Here is a 20,116-nt window from a genome sequence, read left to right as displayed (position 1 = left end):
CTTTGCACAAAACATTTCTGATGTCCAACACATGCGTCAATGATCGGGTGAAAATAAGATTTTCATTATTATTTAGAAACTTACTTTAGTCTCGTCATGTTTTCATAAATCAACTCAATCGCGTGTACTTTGTATGCGGCTGCGCGCGGCAAAACAGTCGCGTGCACGCCTCAATTCATGTCCGCGTCCGCGCACCCATTCATGTCCGTGCACGGACGCGGACATGAATTGAGGCGTGCACGCGTCAGTGCGACTTCTGCGTCGCTTTTTCAAACGTGAATTGTGTAACTACATTGCATATGTTTTGCCGCGATTGTCTTTGTAAAGGAATAAACTAGTTAAATGCTAAAATGTAAACTTGAGATTTACACAGGGGCACAAAAGATTTACACTGGGGCACGTGCCCCAGTAAAAGGGGTCTAGCGACGCCCCTGGCAATCACACAGAACGCCACAACAACAGCCTAGCAACCACCCATAATAACATAGCAACTGTCTAGCAACCCCAAAGAACACTAGAGCAACAGCTTAGCAACCGCATAGAATGCCAGAGCAACAGCCTCGCAATCATCCATAATATAATTGTCTAGCAATCACATAGAAAACCATAGCTAAACCCTAGCAACCACTTAAAAACATTAGTAAAAGCCTAGCAACCACCCATAATATCCTAGCAATTACTTAAAACACACAAAGAATGCAACAGAAACAGCCTAGCAACCACCTATAATACCTTAGCAATGACTTAAAACACACAGATATAGATAAGATATAAAGTCAGAATTCTGAGATGCAAAGTCAGAATTCTGAGATGCAAAGTCAGAATTCTGACTTTATATCTCAGAATTCTGACTTCGTATCTCAGAATTCTGACTTTGTATCTCAGAATTGTGACTTTGAATCTCAGAATTGTGACTTTGTATCTCAGAATTCTGACTTTGTATCTCAGAATTCTGACTTTGTAAGTCAGAATTTTATTTTATTATTTTTTTACAACATGGCGGAAACGGGCTTCCATACTTTGATGTTTCTCATACTCGCAAATATTAAAATCCAGTCCACTCTCTGTTCTTACAGCGCCGCATGAAGTCGCGCCTGTTTGTTACCGTAAAAAGCCATGTTGACGCGCAGCGGAGATGGCGTGACCGTGCTTTTCAGAAGCGCAGATGGCGTGACATAGTTTCCTCAAAAGCTAAAGACCACACAAACCTGTTCACTGGATGTATGTGGGTATTGTTGTCTAAGAGGGTGTTGAGGTCTCTTCAATGAAACCTGTCCTGAAAATGTACGTATAGGACTGCACAAAATAAACTGCATACGATTGGCATGCTCATCTCGTCAGTAACCCCGTTCCTTGATTAGCGGCGTATAAATCGCAATCACCTGCTTTTGATGGAGTGGCATTTACCATGTATCTTGCAACCCCAAAATTCAGTGACGTTTTATTTATAAGTGCAGCAGGCAGATTTATTACTTTATAGTTCATTTGAAAGGTATTCACCGGGTATCAATAATTATATAAAATGGACGGTATAGTAACTTGGGGAAATGGAGATTCAAGAGAAATGGATGTGGAGTCAAAGTGGAGTTCAAAGATATGTGATTACTGCAGAAGGAAACTGCGTAGACTTTTACCAGTGAATCATAAAGAAGAGATTGTAGAACTGTTGAAACTGACTGGACCTGTGGTAAGTCTCCTTCAAATAGTTATGAATGTAAGATCTGCGTTTTATTAACACAACTGTTTAATCAAACCAATAAATTGAACACAATTTGAACAATAGTTTTCTAATAAATGTGAGTTTTCAGTCCAAATCAACATCATTGAAGGGCTGTGCAATTCATCCTTTTTTTATCTTTTTAATTTCAATTTTTGATTCAATCAAATAAAACAAAGGCACTACTAATTCAACATGTGTAGCCTATTGAAACATTTAATAAAAAGTTAGTAAAAGCATGTTCTCAAAGTCACTGAGTAAACGTGTTAAATAATCTTGATTATGAGTTTACCAATATAATCGTGATTATGATTTTGCCCACAATAGAGCAGCCCTGCATCAACAGCCCGGTATAGGAGGCTGTGTGTGTTACGTTATAATGATGTTTTTTCCTCTTTGTGTATAGTTAATATCTCAGCTGATGATCTTTCTGATCAGTGTCGTCAGTACTGTGTTCTGTGGACACTTGGGGAAAACTGAACTGGCTGCTGTTGCTCTTGCTATTGCTGTGAGTTCAAGTTTGTGTCTTTGTACTGGATACATAAAAATCCACCAAAACACCAGTTTGCACTAGCAACTATCTTTTTTCACAGGTTATCAATGTGTCCGGAATCTCTATTGGTTGTGGTTTGGCATCTGCATGTGATACACTCATCTCACAGGTATGATAGAGAATATTGAGTTACTGTTTTACTGTCTGAAGATGAAGGTGCAGTTGTTATGGATCTCTCTTTTCTCATTGCAGACGTTTGGCAGTAATAATCTGAAGCGGGTTGGTGTTATACTACAGAGAGGGATTCTCATCCTTTTGTTGGCCTGTTTCCCCTGCTGGGCGTTGTTCATAAATACAGAGCCAATACTGCTGGCTTTCAAACAAAGTCCAAGAGTGGCCAGGTACAATATGTTAAAGAAAGAGTTGTCATTCGATTACAGTTACTGATCCTGATTACAGATGTTACAGATCTGACTTGCTTTCCTCTGTTAAACAAACACAAAGTAAATGTATGTGGTTCTTCTATACAATGTAAGCAAATTGGACTCAAACAAAGACTTGAAGAATAACGCAGTCAGGGCAAAACAGAAATATCCTTTTTTGAATACAAAAAGTAGGGGTTTGGTCTTTGTTATCCCAGAAAACCAAAAGATCTGACAAGCCATCAGATTTTGAGTTATTCAATAGAAAAATGTGAGCCAGATTTTAGTTTTTGGTCAAGAAGTGTTTTAATAAATACAGAACATATGCTTGATTTGAATTTGGCAGAGGTAGTTTTTCCTTTAAGTAAATTTTCCAAGCTTTTCTATTTTATCCGTGTTTTTAAACATAGTACTTTCTTTTACTGAAGTAAAAGTTTAAAATCATACAATTTTCATGCAATTATAATTGTAAAAAATGTGCTGTAATTATGCAGCTGGTTGCCATATCTTACTGTAGATAATAAAGTTTGAAAATGTTTCATGTTCATTTAACTTTGAACAAATTGTTGGTAGTAAATAACATAAATGTAAAATCTACAGTAAGTTACTGGCAGCTAGTTGCCAGTTATACCCAGTAATACTGTAATTTCTACAGAAATTTTTTACAGTGTAGGTATTAAATAAATTTTAATTTGCAATGTAAATGAATAAAAGGAACATGATTCTGTGCTTTAGTGTTAAGTCTTGGGGAAACTTACTTCACTACATGCTAAAGTACAGATGCTTGTAACTAAAATACTTAAAGCCAGCCACACCACAAGATAATTGGGCTGAATTTGGGCCGATTTTTTTTCCCCCTTACGACAATCCTAGGTAAAGTCCCGATCTTCCTCGTGATTAACCCGATAATCTCATTAGATTTCCTGTGGTGCGCAGTGTGTTCAGCATCTGAATCTGCTAGGAAGCATGTCAGGCCGGTCTCATCGCAGATCAGAAATCTTGTTGTGTGGGGGAAATCCTAAGGACAAACGCGCACACACTGTGCTGCTGAAATATTAACCCATAACAACTACATTGCGCAGCAGGCACAGTCCATAGTGTGATGGACCTCAGAGATGTTGAAAAAGCAGTCCATTGTATTAATGCCATTTCTTTTGTTCTCAGCTGAGACTCGCGTTGTTTGTGAAGTTAATTTGATGGTGCATGGTGTGCTGTCATGACCACATAGCGGAAGTCCACACACTATAGGAACAAACGTGTTAAATCGTCAATTTTTTTCATCATGTTTGTGTTCTCTCACATTTTGAAAATCTGATAAGATTTTAAAACTTTTGGTGTGGGCCTACCTCTAGTACTGTCCACTAGTGTTGTAGTTCTCGAGACCAGTCTCGGTTTCAAGACCTTTTTTAAAGGTCTTGGTCTCGTCTTGGAATCGACCGCATTTTTACTCGGTCTCGTCTCGTTCTCAGACAAAGAGGACTCAGAATTTTATTTCAAGAACGATCAAGACCACAACTGATGGCACATTACAAATTTATTTTTTATCATTAATTTTATGCAGTTTATTCAGGTTTGGCATATGATGTTGGCATTGTTTAAGCATTGTTTAAGTTTCTCCCAATGACAGTTTTTCTAATTTTATTACTAAAAACACCTGCATTGTGTTAAGTGGATGGCAAGCCATGGAAAGACAGTTCAGAATAAATGGTTAAGTTGATTTCAGCTCTTTAGTGTTTGTTCACTTTTATTTGCTTATAGACAAAGATAAATGCCCACATATCTGCAATGCCTTTAATTATTTTATCAACTTCTCTGATGGTATACACACACACACGCGCGCATGCAAACGCGCACACTCACAGACAAGAAGTGCCATATGCATATTCCACATTTCATCATAAGTGTGTTAATGCAGCGACTTGCAATGGTCCTGGGCTGGTCTCAGCCTGTCTTGGCCTTGGTCATGACTTGGTCTCAGTTTAGGTGGTCTTGACTACAACACTACTGTCCACATCTGCAATTTGGACACCCATGGAAGGAGTCCCAGGTGAGTGACATCATTTAGGCTCCAACCATTTGTTACCAAGCATTATCTCTATCAGCTTGACTGACACATTTCATCCACAGTGTGTTTAACATGAAGTCATACCATTTTGAATTGTGATGGTCATTTGGATTTACTGTCAGTGTCCCTGAATATTTGTTAAATGTGTGTGTGGTTGTCTTCTCTCTTTCTCTCTCAATAGTCTGTCACAACGCTATGTAAATATATTCATACCAGCTCTGCCTGTGAGTACAAGACCCTTTCTTAACATTTTCCGCTCTCAAGTATATAAAAAATGGTCAAAAGCAATTTCATTATTCAACTTCCTTATTTAACAAAAAGGTTTTAACATTCCTTTTAATTTTGTAAAAAAAATTATTAAAAGCAATGTTTGTTTTTGTGCTTTCTTTTAATGTTGTCATGGATCATTTAAGAATTTGCAATTTAAAATGTTATTTTGTTAATTTTTTCAGGCCTCATTTATGTATCAGTTGCAGGCAAGGTATCTTCAGAATCAGGTACTCCTCCTCATTAAATATTTTTCTAGTTTTTTGTTTATTCAAGTAAGTTTTGCCCAGGTGAAAAAGTAGTACACTTATAGTGTACTTAAAGTGCTTTATTTTCGCACACTAGTTTGTACTTAATATACTAAAAATCATAGGTGTTATCTACATTGGGGACACTGGGGACATGTCCCCACCACTTTTTGAAATGGCTGATTTTGTATATATATTTGGTTTTAATCATCAACGAACACCACAAACCACTCGGTGAGTAGTACAGTTTTGAAAATGAACGTTAAGTGTTGTTTTAATGACATGTTTGTGCATGGTCATTGACTTCCATTCTGAAGCAGTCAAGAGACGCTTCTAAACAAGTCAAAAAGTCAAGACACGACCCATTGTCAAAATTTCTGTGTCCATGTAGTTCATTCAAAACAAACCAGAAATGAGACTCAAAGTGTTAAATACCGGAATTATCCTTTAAAATGTTATGAAAAATAAAGTGAGATGTGTGACTTACGACTGGTTTTGTGGTCCAGGGTCACATGTTGCATTGTATGCTTATGGTATGTTTTCTTTTACATATTTAATCGTTCTCATTGACTTAACATGCTGCTGTTTACTACAGCAGTGGTTCTCAAACTGGGGGCCACAAGATGGTGCCAGGGGGGCCCAGTTTTATGACATTTTTATAAAATACATTAATTTATCATCAATTCTGTGAAATTAAACCTAAAAATCTTTGTATAATTTAATGTTTCTTTTAATTAAAATGTGAAGTGTTAGAACTGTTTTTTGTCATACATTTTCTTTGGGGGGGGGGCCACGAAGGAATGCACCGTACACAAAGGGGGCCGCACGCTGAAAAAGTTTGAGAATCACTGTACTACAGTATGGTGCTTTGGCACTGTTCGGTTGAGCTGGTGTTGCAGGGACTGTTACATGTGCAGTTGACACTCTTGAGGGATTTATGCGGAGTATTTTCGTGTTGTTCACTGGCCTACGCCCATTTTTGATGCGACATTATAAAAAAAATTTCCTGTCCTGCTGTAATATTTTTTTCATCTTTTCTTATGTCCTCACCACTTTTCAACACAAACTAACGCCCCTGCTAAAAATTCATCTTTAGTACTTCTTAATACGTTCTTAAGATTATCTAATTGTACTTCACTGTGCTAGTTTGAGACACCATGAATATGAACTAAAATGCACTTTTTACATACTATCTCTGTATTAAAAAAATGATTTAGTTAACACTTGTTAGTGGTACGTAAATGCATGTTTTAAATAAAAAAAATTATATTTATGGTGTCTCAAAATAGCACAGTGAAGTACACTTAGATGATCTTAAGAACATATTAAGAAGTACTAAAGATGATTTTTTTTTGTATATTAAGTACAAAATAAGTAAGTTTAAGTACACTATGCAAGTGTACTACTTTTTCACCTGGTGAGGAATTATGTTTGTGTGTATTTTTGTTTAGGGTATTATTTGGCCTCAGGTGATCACGGGAGCAGTTGGGAATGTCATCAATGCTTTAATAAACTACATCTTCATTTATCAGCTTGATCTTGGTGTAACGTAAGCAGCTGTTCAATTCATCTTCAGATACTGGCGTGTTTTTTATTTATCTTTTATCTCCATGACTGTGTTCACAGAGGATCTGCTGCAGCAAACACAATATCCCAGTATTCATTAGCTGTGTTTCTATACGTCTACATCCTCTGGAGAGGTCTGCATAAAGCCACATGGGACGGTGAGCAGTTATGTGTTGGCTTTTTTATGTTATGAAACCTAGTCTTGAACAGAGGATGGGTTTAATCAAGTTGGATAATGTTTTACACAATTTTGTCCATTTCTCCCACATCTTTAGGTTGGTCTCGTGACTGTCTGCAGGAATGGGGGGCTTTTGTTCGCCTGGCCATTCCCAGCATGCTCATGCTTTGTGTGGAGCAGTGGACCTTTGAGATTGGCGGATTCCTGGCAGGTTGACAAATTGTTTTTTTGATTTATTAGTTGTTTTTATTATTTGATATTAATTTGAGTTTTCTGTAGGACTTATCAGTGAGGCTGAGCTGGGAGCCCAGTCTATTGTCTATGAATTAGCCACCACCACATACATGGTAAATATCATTGTTATTTTATTATTATTGTAATGGTATTTTTCTAACCCTCTCTAATGCAAGATGACACTTTTGTTTTTAAGTGTGTTTTATGGGTCATGCATGGATCATAACTAAAACCAGTGATTCAACTTAACATTTTTGCAAGATCTGATTTGGTCTACACAGTTCTTATCAAATGTATCAGCGTGCATCCCCTAAAAAATCTAATGAAGTCATCCAGACATTTTCATCATTGAGTAACTTGCTGTCTACCTTCAGTTTCCTTTGGGGTTTGCAGTGGCCGCCAATGTGAGAGTTGGAAATGCACTCGGAGCTGGAAACACAGATCGAGCCAAGCTTTCAGCCAAAGTTTCTTTAGTCTGTGGATGTATGTGGTAATGTCATTATATTCAGAAATTATTGGATAGCAACCCAACACCAAACAGAACCTGTTAAATATTGTTAATAATAAATATACATTTGCTGGACTAAAATGCTGGGTTATTTTCAATCCAGTGTTCAGTCACAAAGGGCTCAGCACGTTGCATTTTAATTTAAACTATGTTCTGTTGTTTCAGCCCAAAATGCTGGGTTGTTTTAACACATTTTCTGGGTCAACTCCTTTTGGACCCAATGCTGGGTTTAAATAAAAATGTTGGGTTCTTTTCGAGTGAGCAGCTATTGTAAATATAAAACAATAATTATAAAATAATCATGTTTGAATATTTTACAAATGTAATCAATATGGTATTGTATTTTAATCTGTAGTACTTGTTTCCTGTGTGATTGCGGCTGTTATTGGAGCTACCAGTAACATTATAGGATACATCTTTACCACAGACAGGTAAGGACACCTAGAGATCTACACTCTACAAAAAATTATCTACAAAAATGGTGCTGAAAAGTCTCTTAATCATGGTTCCCTACACTGTAAAAAAATTCAGTAGAAATTGCAGCTGGGTTGCCGGTAATTTACCCTTGATTTACATACAGTATATGTTATTTACCGGCAAGAGTTTGTTCAAAGTTAAATGAACATTAAACATTTACAAGTCTTTGTCTTCTTTACAGAGTAAAACTAAAAAAACAGCATCAAGCTAAACATTCTGGGAAACAAAATCTGAAGCAAAAAAACAGAAAAAGGTTGATGATGATTTCTGATTCCCAGAATGCTTTGCACGAGGCTGTTATTGTATAGTTTTATTCTGTGAAGATAAAGACTTGTTAATATTTAAAATGTATTTAACTTTAAACAAACTCTTGCCAGTAAATAACATAAATGTTAATCTACGGTAAATTACCGGCAACCCAGCTGCAATAACATTTAAATTTCTACTGAATTTTTTTACAGTGTAGGATTCTAAGCCCCTCCTACAATAATGTTTTAGGCCGTTTTTTATTTTAATGAAACTTATGAGGAACCCTCATCCTAAAGGACTGTATATATCCATATTGTTTTATTAAAGAAAAAATAAAACTTTGTTAAATAAATAGTAATTTTAATGTTATATACGGCTATTCTTATATCTCTGCTTTATCTTCTACAACTGAAATTTCTGGGGACCCCTTTAAAACCTCCTGGGGGTCCCCAAACCATGCTAAGGGTTTAAAGCGAGGCATTTTGTCTTATTACCTTAAACTCCTTGTCAGCGTCATTTCAAAGGTAAAGCAGGCAATAAGGTTTTTATTTAAATGTCAAGTCTTGATAGATTACCTTGTTTTAAAATGATGTCAGATTACTACAGTAAAGAATTATTTAACTTCTGTCTGCATTATGTACACTAACAAACATATCCTAATATCATCTTTCATCACAGGGACATTGTGCTCAGAGTTTCACAGGTCATGGTTATGTATGGCATTTTTCATCTATTCGATGCCATTGCAGTAAGATCATTCATTATTCTGTTTACCACATATAGAAGTCACAAATTGAAGTATCTTTTTGAATATTTGAGACGTTTCTAAAACCATTCAGGTTTTCCCCAGGTCTATTTGAGATTTGTTAATGTGTTTTGTTTGTAGGCTATAACAGGTGGAATTGTCAGAGGTGCTGGAAAGCAACTGATTGGTGCTCTGTGTAACATTGTTGGATTTTATTTGTTTGGATTACCAATAGAAGTCACCCTAATGTTTGCTGTCAACATGGGAATTATTGGTAAGACTGTGGCTTGCTAGACATTTATTTCAGTGCAATACTGAAAGCTCAGTAACTGAGAGACATGCAGATCAACATTAACCCCTGTTTCATGGATTCTCTTGTTTGTTAGGTCTGTGGGTTGGGCTTTTTGTATCCGTTTTCCTGCAATCTTTGTTCTTCATCGTCTTCATTTGGAAAATGGACTGGAAGAAAGCAACTCAAGAGGTGCGTTCACACTTCCTCATCCACTTCATGATTTTGTCTTGGTAAAATAAATGTTGATACAAGTTTGTCTTGTGATTCTTAGGCTTTGGTCAGAGCAGGTGTACAAGATCCTGAAACCAAAAATAAATGTTACGCTATGGAAAACAAGGGCTTCACAGAAGGTATCACCATATTATAGATGATGACCCTGAGCTGTCATCTATGTTGTTTTAAATAAAAATAAGTTTGAATTTGATCTCTTACAGAAGTAGCACAGGTGCCACAACGCACTGAAGGACGTCCATCAGATATAAACACAGATCTGGAAGCTGTTAGTAAAGCAGAAAGAGGATCAGTTGAGGTTGTTGCATTGGTCACAGTTGGAGAGATCTTAACCACCAAACAGCTGGTGGTCCGACGAGGACTTTCTGTTTTCTTTATGTTGCTAACACTCGCCGGAGGCATTGTGTTGAATAAGGTCCTGATTGCATAAATGATGCAGGGCATTGGAGGAGTTTGTATGGACCAATAAAACAAGCATTGGATGCTTTTTGAGTTGTGATCCCCATTCTGTACTACTTAAATTATACCATTTTTTTTTTCAATAAACCCATTTACTAAATCACTGATGTTTGGTTGTTGAAGAAAGGTATGTCATCTGTAACACAATTTTAAGGATGCTCCTCTGACTGACCAGGGGGTGTTAAGTAGCTTTTTCAATTTGGCCTTGAAATGTTTTCTGTTTATGTATCAAATTGGATTCAGCAGACAGGACAGGCGGTTATCAAAGTGTTTTTTTTAACAGATCACTGTTATTTCTAGCATGTATGCTTCACTAAATTCTTCAAAAACGTGTGGGACTTATGGAAATGGACTACTGTCTACTTAAAACAATAACTATTAAAAAATAGAGATGCAAAGCAGGTGATGATGCTCGACCAGTGTTCATTTCAAATGTTTGTTTTGAAAGATTTTTAAAGAAAACTTTGACTATTACCAGTGAATTAAATATGAACTCGTCTCATACAGCTGATAAAACTGGCTGGATGATTGGTAAGTATGAAAATAAAATAGATTTGTTCACAATGTTCCTTAAGCTGGACTTTTATACAATATAAGAATAATGATTTTTTTCGATTTCATATTTCTCTTAATGGAAATACTGGATCAAGCGATCTTTAGATCAAAAAAGGACAAAACCAGCCAAAGAGTTAAATTAACCCAGATTTTTTGCATTGATCACAGTTGGAGACGTCTTGACCACCAAACAGCTGGTGGTCCGTCAAGGACTTTGTTTTCTTTATGCTGCTTACACTAGGCATTGGGGTTGTGCTGAATGAGGTCCTGAATGAGGATTGACTTGTTTAGATGAGCATACTTTTTATTCCTGTGCCAAAATATTGATTTTCTTTACAAAATATTTTTTTTTATTTCCACTTGGAATATAGTGGCTAACTTTTAATACTACACAATTAACTGATAAGCAAAGTGGCAACAATTTGGTTAGACATAATAACACAAAGCTTTACAATTTCATTTAGTATACGAGTGCCTTCTAGTGGTCACCATAGGACCGTTGCGTTAAAGTGATCTATCAAAAGGTCTGGAAAAGGTTATAAAGCCATTTTTAAAGCTTTGGGACTCCAGCGAACCACAGTGAGGGCCATCATCCACAAATGGTGAAAACATGAAACAGTGGTAAACCTTCTCAAGATCGAGTGGCTGGCCCACCATCATTACCGGTCAGTGTTCATGACTCCACCATAAGAAAGAGACTGGGCAAAAATGGTCTTCATGGCAGAGTTCCAAGACAGAAAGCATCTTGATGTTCCCCAAGACTTTTGGGAAAATACCTACTGACAAGACAAAAGTTGAACCTTTTGGAAGGTGTGTGTCCCATTACATGGCGTGAATGTAACAACGCATTTCAGAAAAACAACATCATACCAACAATAATTTTTTTATAAATACCGAGGTCTATATATGTATTTTTTTAGGGCATGCACACCAGCAGAAAAAAGTTATTTCTCTGCTCTACATATGAATTTAGGTTTGTTCAAATTGAGTAACTGATGGTTCGTTTTAGGCTTTGATCTGCTGAATTACAAATACTGCCATAACTTCATGCTTTATTCTTTTCTTTACCTAAATCTTTACCTTTTCCCAATTCTTAGCTGTATGTATATGTGCATGTTTGTATATTTAGAGTAGTTTGTGTTTTGTTAGTCAATAAAGTCTTATTTGTATCACACATGATGTTGTTTGTAGTTCATGCTCATAATCTGGAGTCACTAATCATTAAAGTGATTGCTACCTGCTTTTAAAGCTGTTACTGTAGGTCAATTTTAGGATATTTATCTCCTAGCCAAGAGAGTTATATCCTAATTTCCATAGTCTATAGCAGGGGTGACCAACCCTGTTCCTGGAGATCTACCTTCCTGCATATTTTAGTTCCAACCCAGCTTCAACACAACTGACTCTTATTTTTAGATAGCCCTGAAATGCTTGATTGCGAGGTTCAGGTGTGTTTGATTGGGGTTGGAGCTGAACTCTGCAGGACAGTAGATTTCCAGGAACAGGGTTGGTCACATTTACTGGATGAGTGTTGGCCAGACACCCAAGACATATGTAAGATTCAAGATTTTTTCTTAATATATTTGATTTATTATTGATCACAGTCTATTATAAGTACTTTACTTGTAAGCTAATGTTTGTTAACTTTAATTGGGATGGTGGAGGATTTATTATCATAAACCCCTCCTTCAAATTCCCTACGGTTATATATCACCAGCAGACCAGACAAACCTGTCTGTTTACTGGATGTATTTTGTTGCTGGCTAAGGGGGTGTTGTTGCTGTCTCTTTAATGAAACCTGATCTGAAAATGTAGTGACTTCTATTTACAACTGCAGCAGGCAGGACTAAACAACTCACTGACAAACCTCATTAGACACGTATATTCTCTTCAAATCTTCTTTCTTTAATTGACCTTTGGTATTTCCTTTAGGTTTCTTTACTTTATAGTCAATTTGAAAGGAATTCACCGGGTACTGGCATCAATAGTAATATAAAATGGACGGTGTAAACACAGTAACTTGGGGAAATGAAGAGTCGAGAGAAATGGATGTGGAGTCAAAGTGGAGTTCAAAGATATGTGATTACTGCAGAAGGAAACTGCGTAGACTTTTACCAGTGAATTATAAAGAAGAGATTGTAGAGCTGTTGAATCTGACTGGACCTGTGGTAAGTAGTCTTCAAATAGTTATAAAAGTTAGATCTGTATTTGATTAACACCACTGTTTAATCAAACCAATAATTTGAACACAATTTGAACATTAGTTTTCTAATAAATGTAAGCTCATGGGCTGTAAAGAGATCAATTTTAAGACATACCGGTTAGTGTTACGTTATAATGCTGTTTTTCCTCTTTGTATATAGTTTCTATCTCAGCTGATGATCTTTCTGATCAGTGTCGTAAGTACTGTGTTCTGTGGACACTTGGGGAGAACTGAACTAGCTGCTGTTGCTCTTGCCACTGCTGTAAGTTTGTGTCTCTGTACTGGATAGATAAATATTCAACACCAGTTTGCACTTGCAAGTTGCAACTACCTTTTTCACAGGTTATAAATGTGACTGGCCTCTCTGTTGGTTCTGGTTTGGCGTCTGCGTGTGATACACTCATCTCACAGGTATGAGAGCGATTATTGTGTAAGTAAATTATATGTTAATGCTGTTTCTTCTCATCAATGTTTTAGTGAAGGTGCAGTTGTTCTGGATCTCTCTTTTCTCATTGCAGACGTTTGGCAGTAATAATCTGAAGCGGGTTGGTGTGATACTACAGAGAGCGATTCTCATCCTTTTGTTGGCCTGTTTCCCCTGCTGGGCTTTGTTCATAAATACAGAGCCAATACTACTGGCTGTCAAACAAAGTCCAAGAGTGGCCAGGTACAATATGTTAAAGAAAGAGTTCTCATTCGATCACCAATACTCATCCTGATGCTGTTACAGATCAAACTTACCATAAGGAAAAACCACCCGTCGGCCTAATAGTGGAAACCAAACTGCCTTACCTCTTTACTCAATATAGTGTTTGTTCATTCAGTTAACAATGTTGTATCTGTCCATACCGGCCTTTCCGGATACAAACTTGACCATACCAGAGGTTATGGTTAAACCAATTTAACACTGCCGCTCCCGCGATCTCTTGCTGAAAGGTCCCCATGTAGCCTCATGCAATCACTTATTTACAACTTAATACTTAGCTCAACAATAATCGGGGTTCATGCCAGCGTCGTCTGGCCGAATATACCTAAATAATACAACTATATAGCAATTTAATTAAAGCAGAGACAATGACCAGAGGTGATGACTACCACCCTGATAGCCCACATATAAATACGATTACATAACAACTTAGAGGTATTACTTAATAAGCATGAACTTAACCTCGATCGTAGATTTGTGGTAACAAAGGATACATTGTGATTAACAATAGTCAATAATTTGGAGAATAAATCCAAACTTAGCCAGGTAAGGAGATCACTCAAAAGTCGATTCACAGTCCAAATCAAATACAAAGCGTAAATCAATAAACATAATGATATGAAAGTATTGCATTCCCGGCAAAAGGACAATACACAGTAATAGTGTGGGTCCATCATGGTTACAGAATTCCCAAGTAAAATACAAAAACATGATCTTTTGAATACTAAAAAAATGCCAATGTTTGATCTTTGCTATACCATAAAACCAAAAGATCTGACAAGCCATCAGATTTTGAGTTATCAAATAAAAATAAAAAACAAGAGAAATGTGAGCCAGATTTTTTACAGACCATATGCTTGATTTGAATTTGGACATTAGATGAATAACATCATTAAGGCTCCACCCACTTGTTACCAAGCTTTATCTTTATTAGCATTTAACCATTTTAAACAGTTTTAAAATAAATTTGGATTTATTGTCAGTGTCACAGATTTTTTTGTTTCCTCTCTCTGTTTCTCTCTCAACAGTCTGTCACAACGCTATGTAAATATATTCATACCAGCTCTGCCTGTGAGTGCAAAACCCTTTCTTAACATTTTCAGCTCTCATTTATTTAAAAAAATAATCACACAAAAAACTTTAAGGTTTAAGGAAACCTTTAAATTTGTAATATCAATATTAAAAGCCATGTGTTGTTTATCTGCTTTCCTAATATTGTAAGAAATCATTTTAAAAATCTGTTTAATAATTTCCTCAAAATGTTTGCAATTTAAAATGTTATTTTGTTAATTTCTTCAGGCCTCGTTTATGTATCAGTTGCAGTCCAGGTATCTTCAGAATCAGGTAAACCTCCTTGTTAAATATTTGTCTAGTTTTCTTTTTTTCTTTATTCATGTGAATTTTGAGGAATTATGTTTGTGTGTATTTTTGTTTAGGGTATTATTTGGCCTCAGGTGATCACAGGAGCAGTTGGGAATGTCATCAATGCTCTCATAAACTACATCTTCATTTATCAGCTTGATCTTGGTGTAACGTAAGCAGCTGTTCAATTCATCTTCAGATACTGGAGTGTTTTTATTTATCTCTTATTTCTTCAATATCTTCATAACTGTGTTCACAGAGGATCTGCTGCAGCAAACACAATATCCCAGTATTCATTAGCTGTGTTTCTATATGTCTACATTCGCTGGACAGCTTTGCATAAAGCCACGTGGGATGGTGAGCAGTCATGTGTTGGGGTTTTTTATGTTATGAAACCTGTAGAATAGTCTTAAACGGAGGATAGATGTAATAGAGTTGGAAAATGTTTAAATGTCTCCCACACATCTTTAGGTTGGTCTCGTGACTGTCTGCAGGAATGGGGAGCTTTTGTTCGCCTGGCCCTTCCCAGCATGATCATGCTTTGTGCAGAGTGGTGGACCTATGAGATCGGTGGATTCCTGGCAGGTTTGCAAATTGTTTAGTTGAATTTATATTTATTTTTTATTTTTTAACATTCATTTTTGAGATCTCTGTAGGACTTATCAGTGAGGCTGAGCTGGGAGCCCAGTCTGTTGTCTATGAATTGATCAGCATCGCATACATGGTAAAACTACCAGTGTTATTTCCATCTCTAATGCAAGATGACACTTTTGATGTCAAAGGTGCCAAAGAATGCATTGAAATAATATGTTAAATTGTTCTTTGGTATTTACATAGAAGGTGCAAAAATTATCCAGAAACGTTTTACATGTCAATTTACAACCCTAGGATTTGTCCTTTGAACTAAATTGTTATTTTTTTGCCCTATATGGAGGGTCATGATGAATAATAATTATGAGCTCTGCTCTGATCTTTCTATGGCACCTTTGGACCATTTACTAATTCCAGAGAGGAGGTTGTTAAAAATGTGCTTCAATTGTCAAACCCTAAACTTTTGCGAAATCTGATTTGGGCTAAGCTGAGTAATTTTCATCATTGAGTAACTTGCTGTCTACCTTCAGTTTCCTCAGGGGTTTGCAGTGGCCGCCAATGTGAGAGTTGGAAATGCACTCGGAGCTGGAAACACAGATCGAGCCAAACTTTCAGCCAAAGTTTCTTTAGTCTGTGGATGTATGTGGTAATGTCATTATATTCAGAAATGATGCTGAACAAGTGTTTGGATAGCAACCCAACACCAAACATAACCTGTTAAATATTGTTAATAATAAACATACAGTTATAAAAAGTTAAAACAATCATAGAATAATAGTGTTTAAATGTTTTTTCAACATTATTGATTTAATTTTTATGTTTTAATCTGTAGTTCTTGTTTCCTGTGTGATTGCGGCTGTTTTTGGAGCTACCAGTAATATTATAGGATGCATCTTTACCACAGACAGGTAAGGACACAGAGAATAGAGATCTATACACTTAAAAAAAATACTAAATAGCACTAAAAGTGGTTCACTGATTACAATGATTATTTAGAACCATTTTATTTTATTATACTGACTATAGAGCAGGAATCCCCATCCTAAAATATACTGTAGTGTATTCCATTTTTTTTTTAAATAAACATTTAAATCAGGGGTCTCCAACCTTTTTGTGAGCAAGGGCTATAAACAGTCTGGACGGCTACTTTTGTCTACTTTAAACTTTTTTGATTTACTTGTTGATTTTATTTTACTTGTTGATATGTTTCATCACTGTGTACAATGTTAACATTAAAGAAGCCAAGCTAATATAAAAATATGTAATAAATAAATAATAAAATTGGGGCTAATGTGTTTTGGTTGACTACGTGCAGACTCCATGGGCACCATGTTGGAGACCACTAATTTTAAACTAATGCATGGGATACCCCAGTTTTAAAAATTGTAAGTTAAAAAATGAAATGTTTAGGTGTTACCAATGAAGTAATTTTTTTACGTTCTTTCCATTTACAATTTTACAGTGTACAGCAGGTAATTAAAGAATGTATAAATGACAGTAAATACTGTCTGGAATTTTTACATTATGTTTTTAAATGATGTCAGATTACTACAGTAAACAGTAATTTAACTTCTGTCTGCATGATGTGCACTTACAAACATATCCTCATATCATCTCTCATGCAGGGACATTGTGCTCAGAGTTTCACAGGTCATGGTTATGTATGGCATTGTTCATCTATTCGATGCCATTTCGGTAAGACCATTCATTACATATACAAGACACAAATAGAAGTGTTTTCTGTTTTCTTGAATATTTGAGATGTTTCTAAAACCATTCAGGTTTTTCCCATCCTATTTGATATTTGTTAATGTGTTTTGTTTGTAGGCTATAACAAGTGGAATTGTCAGAGGTGCTGGAAAGCAACTGATTGGTGCTCTGTGTAACATTGTTGGATATTATTTGATTGGATTACCAATAGGAGTCTCCCTTATGTTTGCTGTCAACATGGGAATTATTGGTAAGACTGTGGCTTTCTAGACATATTTCAGTGCAATACTGAAAGCTCTGTAACTGATGCAGATCACCATTAATCCCTTCTTCATGAATTTTCTTATTTGTTAGGTCTGTGGGTTGGGTTTTTTGTGTGTGTTTTCCTGCAATCTTTATTTTTTATCATCCTCATTTGGAAAATGGACTGGAAGAAAGCAACTCAAGAGGTGCGTTCACACTTCCTCATCCACTTCATGATTTTGTCTTAATTAAATGTTGACACAACTTTGTCTTGTGATTGTCAGGCTTTGGTCAGAGCAGGTGTACAAGATGCTGAAAATGAATGTTACGCTATGGAAAACAAGGGCTTCACAGAAGGTATCACTTGTCTGTTGCATATGATGACCCTGAGCTATCAACTATATTTTTTTGAAGTAAAAATAAGTTTGAATTTGGTCTCTTACAGAAGACGCACAGGTGCCACAGTGCACTGAAGGAGGTCAAGCAGATACAAACACAGACCTGGAAGCTCTTAGTAAGGCAGAAGAGGTTATTGCATTAGTAACAGTTGGAGAGGTCTTGACCACAAAACAGCTGGTGGTCCGTCGAGGACTTTCTGTTTTCTTTATGCTGCTTATATTCGCCGGAGGGATTGCAACAAATGAGGTCCTTACTGACTTGCTCAGATGAGCATAAAAATTCTTGTGCCAATATTGCAATGTGCCACGTTACTGTGGCTATCATACAATTTTTCTTTCTTATCCAGCAATATCCCATCAAGGCAAACACTTTAATTCCTTGTAAAATTTATATTGTGACATCAGCAAACACAACATGATACAAAAGCAGTAACTTTTCTAAATACTAACTGATAAGCAGTGTGCCAACATTATAAAGAATAAGGCTTCAAAATTGCAAACAGTCTACTAGTGACCCCTAGTGGTCGCTATATGACAGCGTTAACTTGCATTTACTACCCCAGTGGTTCTGGTGCCAGGGGGCCCCAGTTTTATAAGACTTTAAAAATACATTAATTCATCATAAATTCTGTGACCTCAGATAAATACAGCTACAACATTGCATTGTATAATTTAATGTTTTGTTGAATTCAAATGTTAAGTTTGAGGTTTTTTTATGTAATACATTTTCTTTGTGGAGGGGGTGAAAAGGCATTCACCCTACACAATAGGGTCACACGCTGAAAAGTTTAAGAAGCACTGCCCTACACAATCATTCACATAGCGTTTCAAATTACAACTGATCAGTGTGACAGAAAATAACAAATTAATAAACAATCTTGTTTATCAAAAATGTGTGATTATTTGTAGTCTCCAAACTATCTTTACATTATTATTGTCTGTAGGGTAGCATTACAGTATGTATCAGCCAGGCCCGGATTGGCCACGAGAACCGCGGGAGAATTTACCCCTTGTTTTTTTTTTTGGCCACGAGGGCCGGTGTTGTCATGCCAACGCGTATTAGGTTGCTGTCCCTATAGACCCTTTTACTGTTTGTACACAATGATGACGTGGCAGCGTATGCGCGCGCATTTAGGCAACGGAAGTATCGTAAGAATCAACAGTGAAGCAACACAAACAGCTGTGTCTGAAACCGCTCCCTATCCACTATATAGTGCACTATATCGGGTGTCGGCCATTTTGTAGTGGTGTCCGAAACCTGAGTGAACAACTTCATTCCCTACATTCATTCACTACTTTTTACCCACAATGCACTCTGATTTTGAGGGTACATTCGATGTACACTCGTTCACTCATATTTCCCATGATGCAACGGGAGACGAACGCGTAACTTGAATCAGCTGAAGGATACTGACAGTAAACACCAAACATTTTCTTGTTGTCAGTTATTTTCTACTTTTTGAAAATAAACAAATGAAAAATAATTGCGTTATCTTTTATTTTAAATCTAATACACATTTTTATTAAACAATAAACAAACAGCAGTAAATAAATATTATAAGCAGTTGTTTTGTTCTCTTTATTATCAACTAATAGCCTACAATAAACATGACAAATGTGAAAAACAGTAAGAAAGTAAACTTTACCATTTCACAGCACAATCAATAAAGCCACACAGGTGTTTTTGATTAATCTCTGCGACAGCTCTCTGACGCATGATATTTACGTCAGTGTCCGAAATCGCTCACTCCTTTTCATTTGCTTCATCCCCATATAGTGGACTCAACTGTCATTCCCCATATAGGGAATAGTGAATGAGTGAACGAGGGAACGGTTTCAGACACAGCTTAAGTTATTTTTAAAAAATTGACTTTATCAACATTTTCAATACAGCTACCAGATCCGTGTACTATAGTGGAGTGGATAAAATACGTTAGCAGATGGCCAAAAATAAAGTTGCCAGATACCCTGCTGAAAAAACCAGCTAAAACCAGCTTAAGCTGGTCAAGCTAGTTTTAGCTGGTCTCCCAGCCTGGTCATAGCTGGTGTATCATGCTGGTTTAAGAGGGGTTTTGGCGACAATTTTTAGCTGGTCAGGCTGGTTTTAGCTGGTCAGGCTGGTCTTAGCTGGTCAGGATGGCTGGTCTTAGCTGGTCAGGCTGGTTTTAGCTGGTCAGCCTGCTTTTAGCTGGTTTAAGCT

The 20,116-nt window shown here is 36.5% G+C and overlaps 2 protein-coding genes across 2 annotated transcripts; both read left to right on the top strand.

The window, feature by feature from the left end:
• Nucleotides 1–1,067: 1,067 nt before the first annotated feature.
• On the top strand, nt 1,068–10,233 carry LOC135776635 (multidrug and toxin extrusion protein 1-like). Its single transcript, XM_065287471.1, has 17 exons — nt 1,068–1,687; nt 2,124–2,225; nt 2,311–2,379; nt 2,463–2,611; nt 4,879–4,921; nt 5,150–5,194; nt 6,664–6,761; nt 6,839–6,936; nt 7,054–7,167; nt 7,236–7,303; nt 7,565–7,673; nt 8,054–8,129; nt 9,103–9,172; nt 9,311–9,443; nt 9,556–9,650; nt 9,733–9,811; nt 9,896–10,233. The coding sequence occupies exons 1-17, from the start codon at nt 1,523–1,525 to the stop codon at nt 10,120–10,122; spliced, it is 1,740 nt and encodes a 579-aa protein (XP_065143543.1). The 5' UTR covers nt 1,068–1,522; the 3' UTR covers nt 10,123–10,233.
• Nucleotides 10,234–12,506: 2,273 nt separating this feature from the next.
• Nucleotides 12,507–18,791, top strand: LOC135776637 (multidrug and toxin extrusion protein 1-like). The gene is made up of 17 exons (XM_065287475.2): nt 12,507–12,871; nt 13,067–13,168; nt 13,249–13,317; nt 13,425–13,573; nt 14,641–14,683; nt 14,912–14,956; nt 15,049–15,146; nt 15,234–15,331; nt 15,446–15,559; nt 15,631–15,698; nt 16,096–16,204; nt 16,398–16,473; nt 17,191–17,260; nt 17,393–17,525; nt 17,630–17,724; nt 17,803–17,875; nt 17,964–18,791. Exons 1-17 carry the CDS (start codon nt 12,701–12,703, stop codon nt 18,185–18,187), a joined length of 1,737 nt encoding a protein of 578 aa, XP_065143547.1. The 5' UTR covers nt 12,507–12,700; the 3' UTR covers nt 18,188–18,791.
• The last annotated feature ends 1,325 nt before the right edge of the window (nt 18,792–20,116 follow it).

The sequence above is a fragment of the Paramisgurnus dabryanus genome, chromosome 18 (assembly GCF_030506205.2).
Source record: "Paramisgurnus dabryanus chromosome 18, PD_genome_1.1, whole genome shotgun sequence".
NCBI classification, from domain to species: Eukaryota; Metazoa; Chordata; class Actinopteri; order Cypriniformes; family Cobitidae; genus Paramisgurnus; species Paramisgurnus dabryanus.
The sequence above is the reverse complement of the archived record's forward strand: the minus strand, read 5'-3'. Positions and strand labels throughout refer to the sequence as shown.

Coding starts and splice junctions, on each gene's coding strand:
- LOC135776635 (XM_065287471.1), top strand. CDS start 1,523: ATGGACGGTATAGTAACTTGGGGAAATGGAGATTCAAGAGAAATGGAT. Junction 1,688..2,123: donor TGAAACTGACTGGACCTGTG/GTAAGTCTCCTT, acceptor CTTTGTGTATAG/TTAATATCTCAGCTGATGAT. Junction 2,612..4,878: donor CAAAGTCCAAGAGTGGCCAG/GTACAATATGTT, acceptor CTCTCTCAATAG/TCTGTCACAACGCTATGTAA.
- LOC135776637 (XM_065287475.2), top strand. CDS start 12,701: ATGGACGGTGTAAACACAGTAACTTGGGGAAATGAAGAGTCGAGAGAA. Junction 12,872..13,066: donor TGAATCTGACTGGACCTGTG/GTAAGTAGTCTT, acceptor CTTTGTATATAG/TTTCTATCTCAGCTGATGAT. Junction 17,526..17,629: donor TGTCAACATGGGAATTATTG/GTAAGACTGTGG, acceptor CTTATTTGTTAG/GTCTGTGGGTTGGGTTTTTT.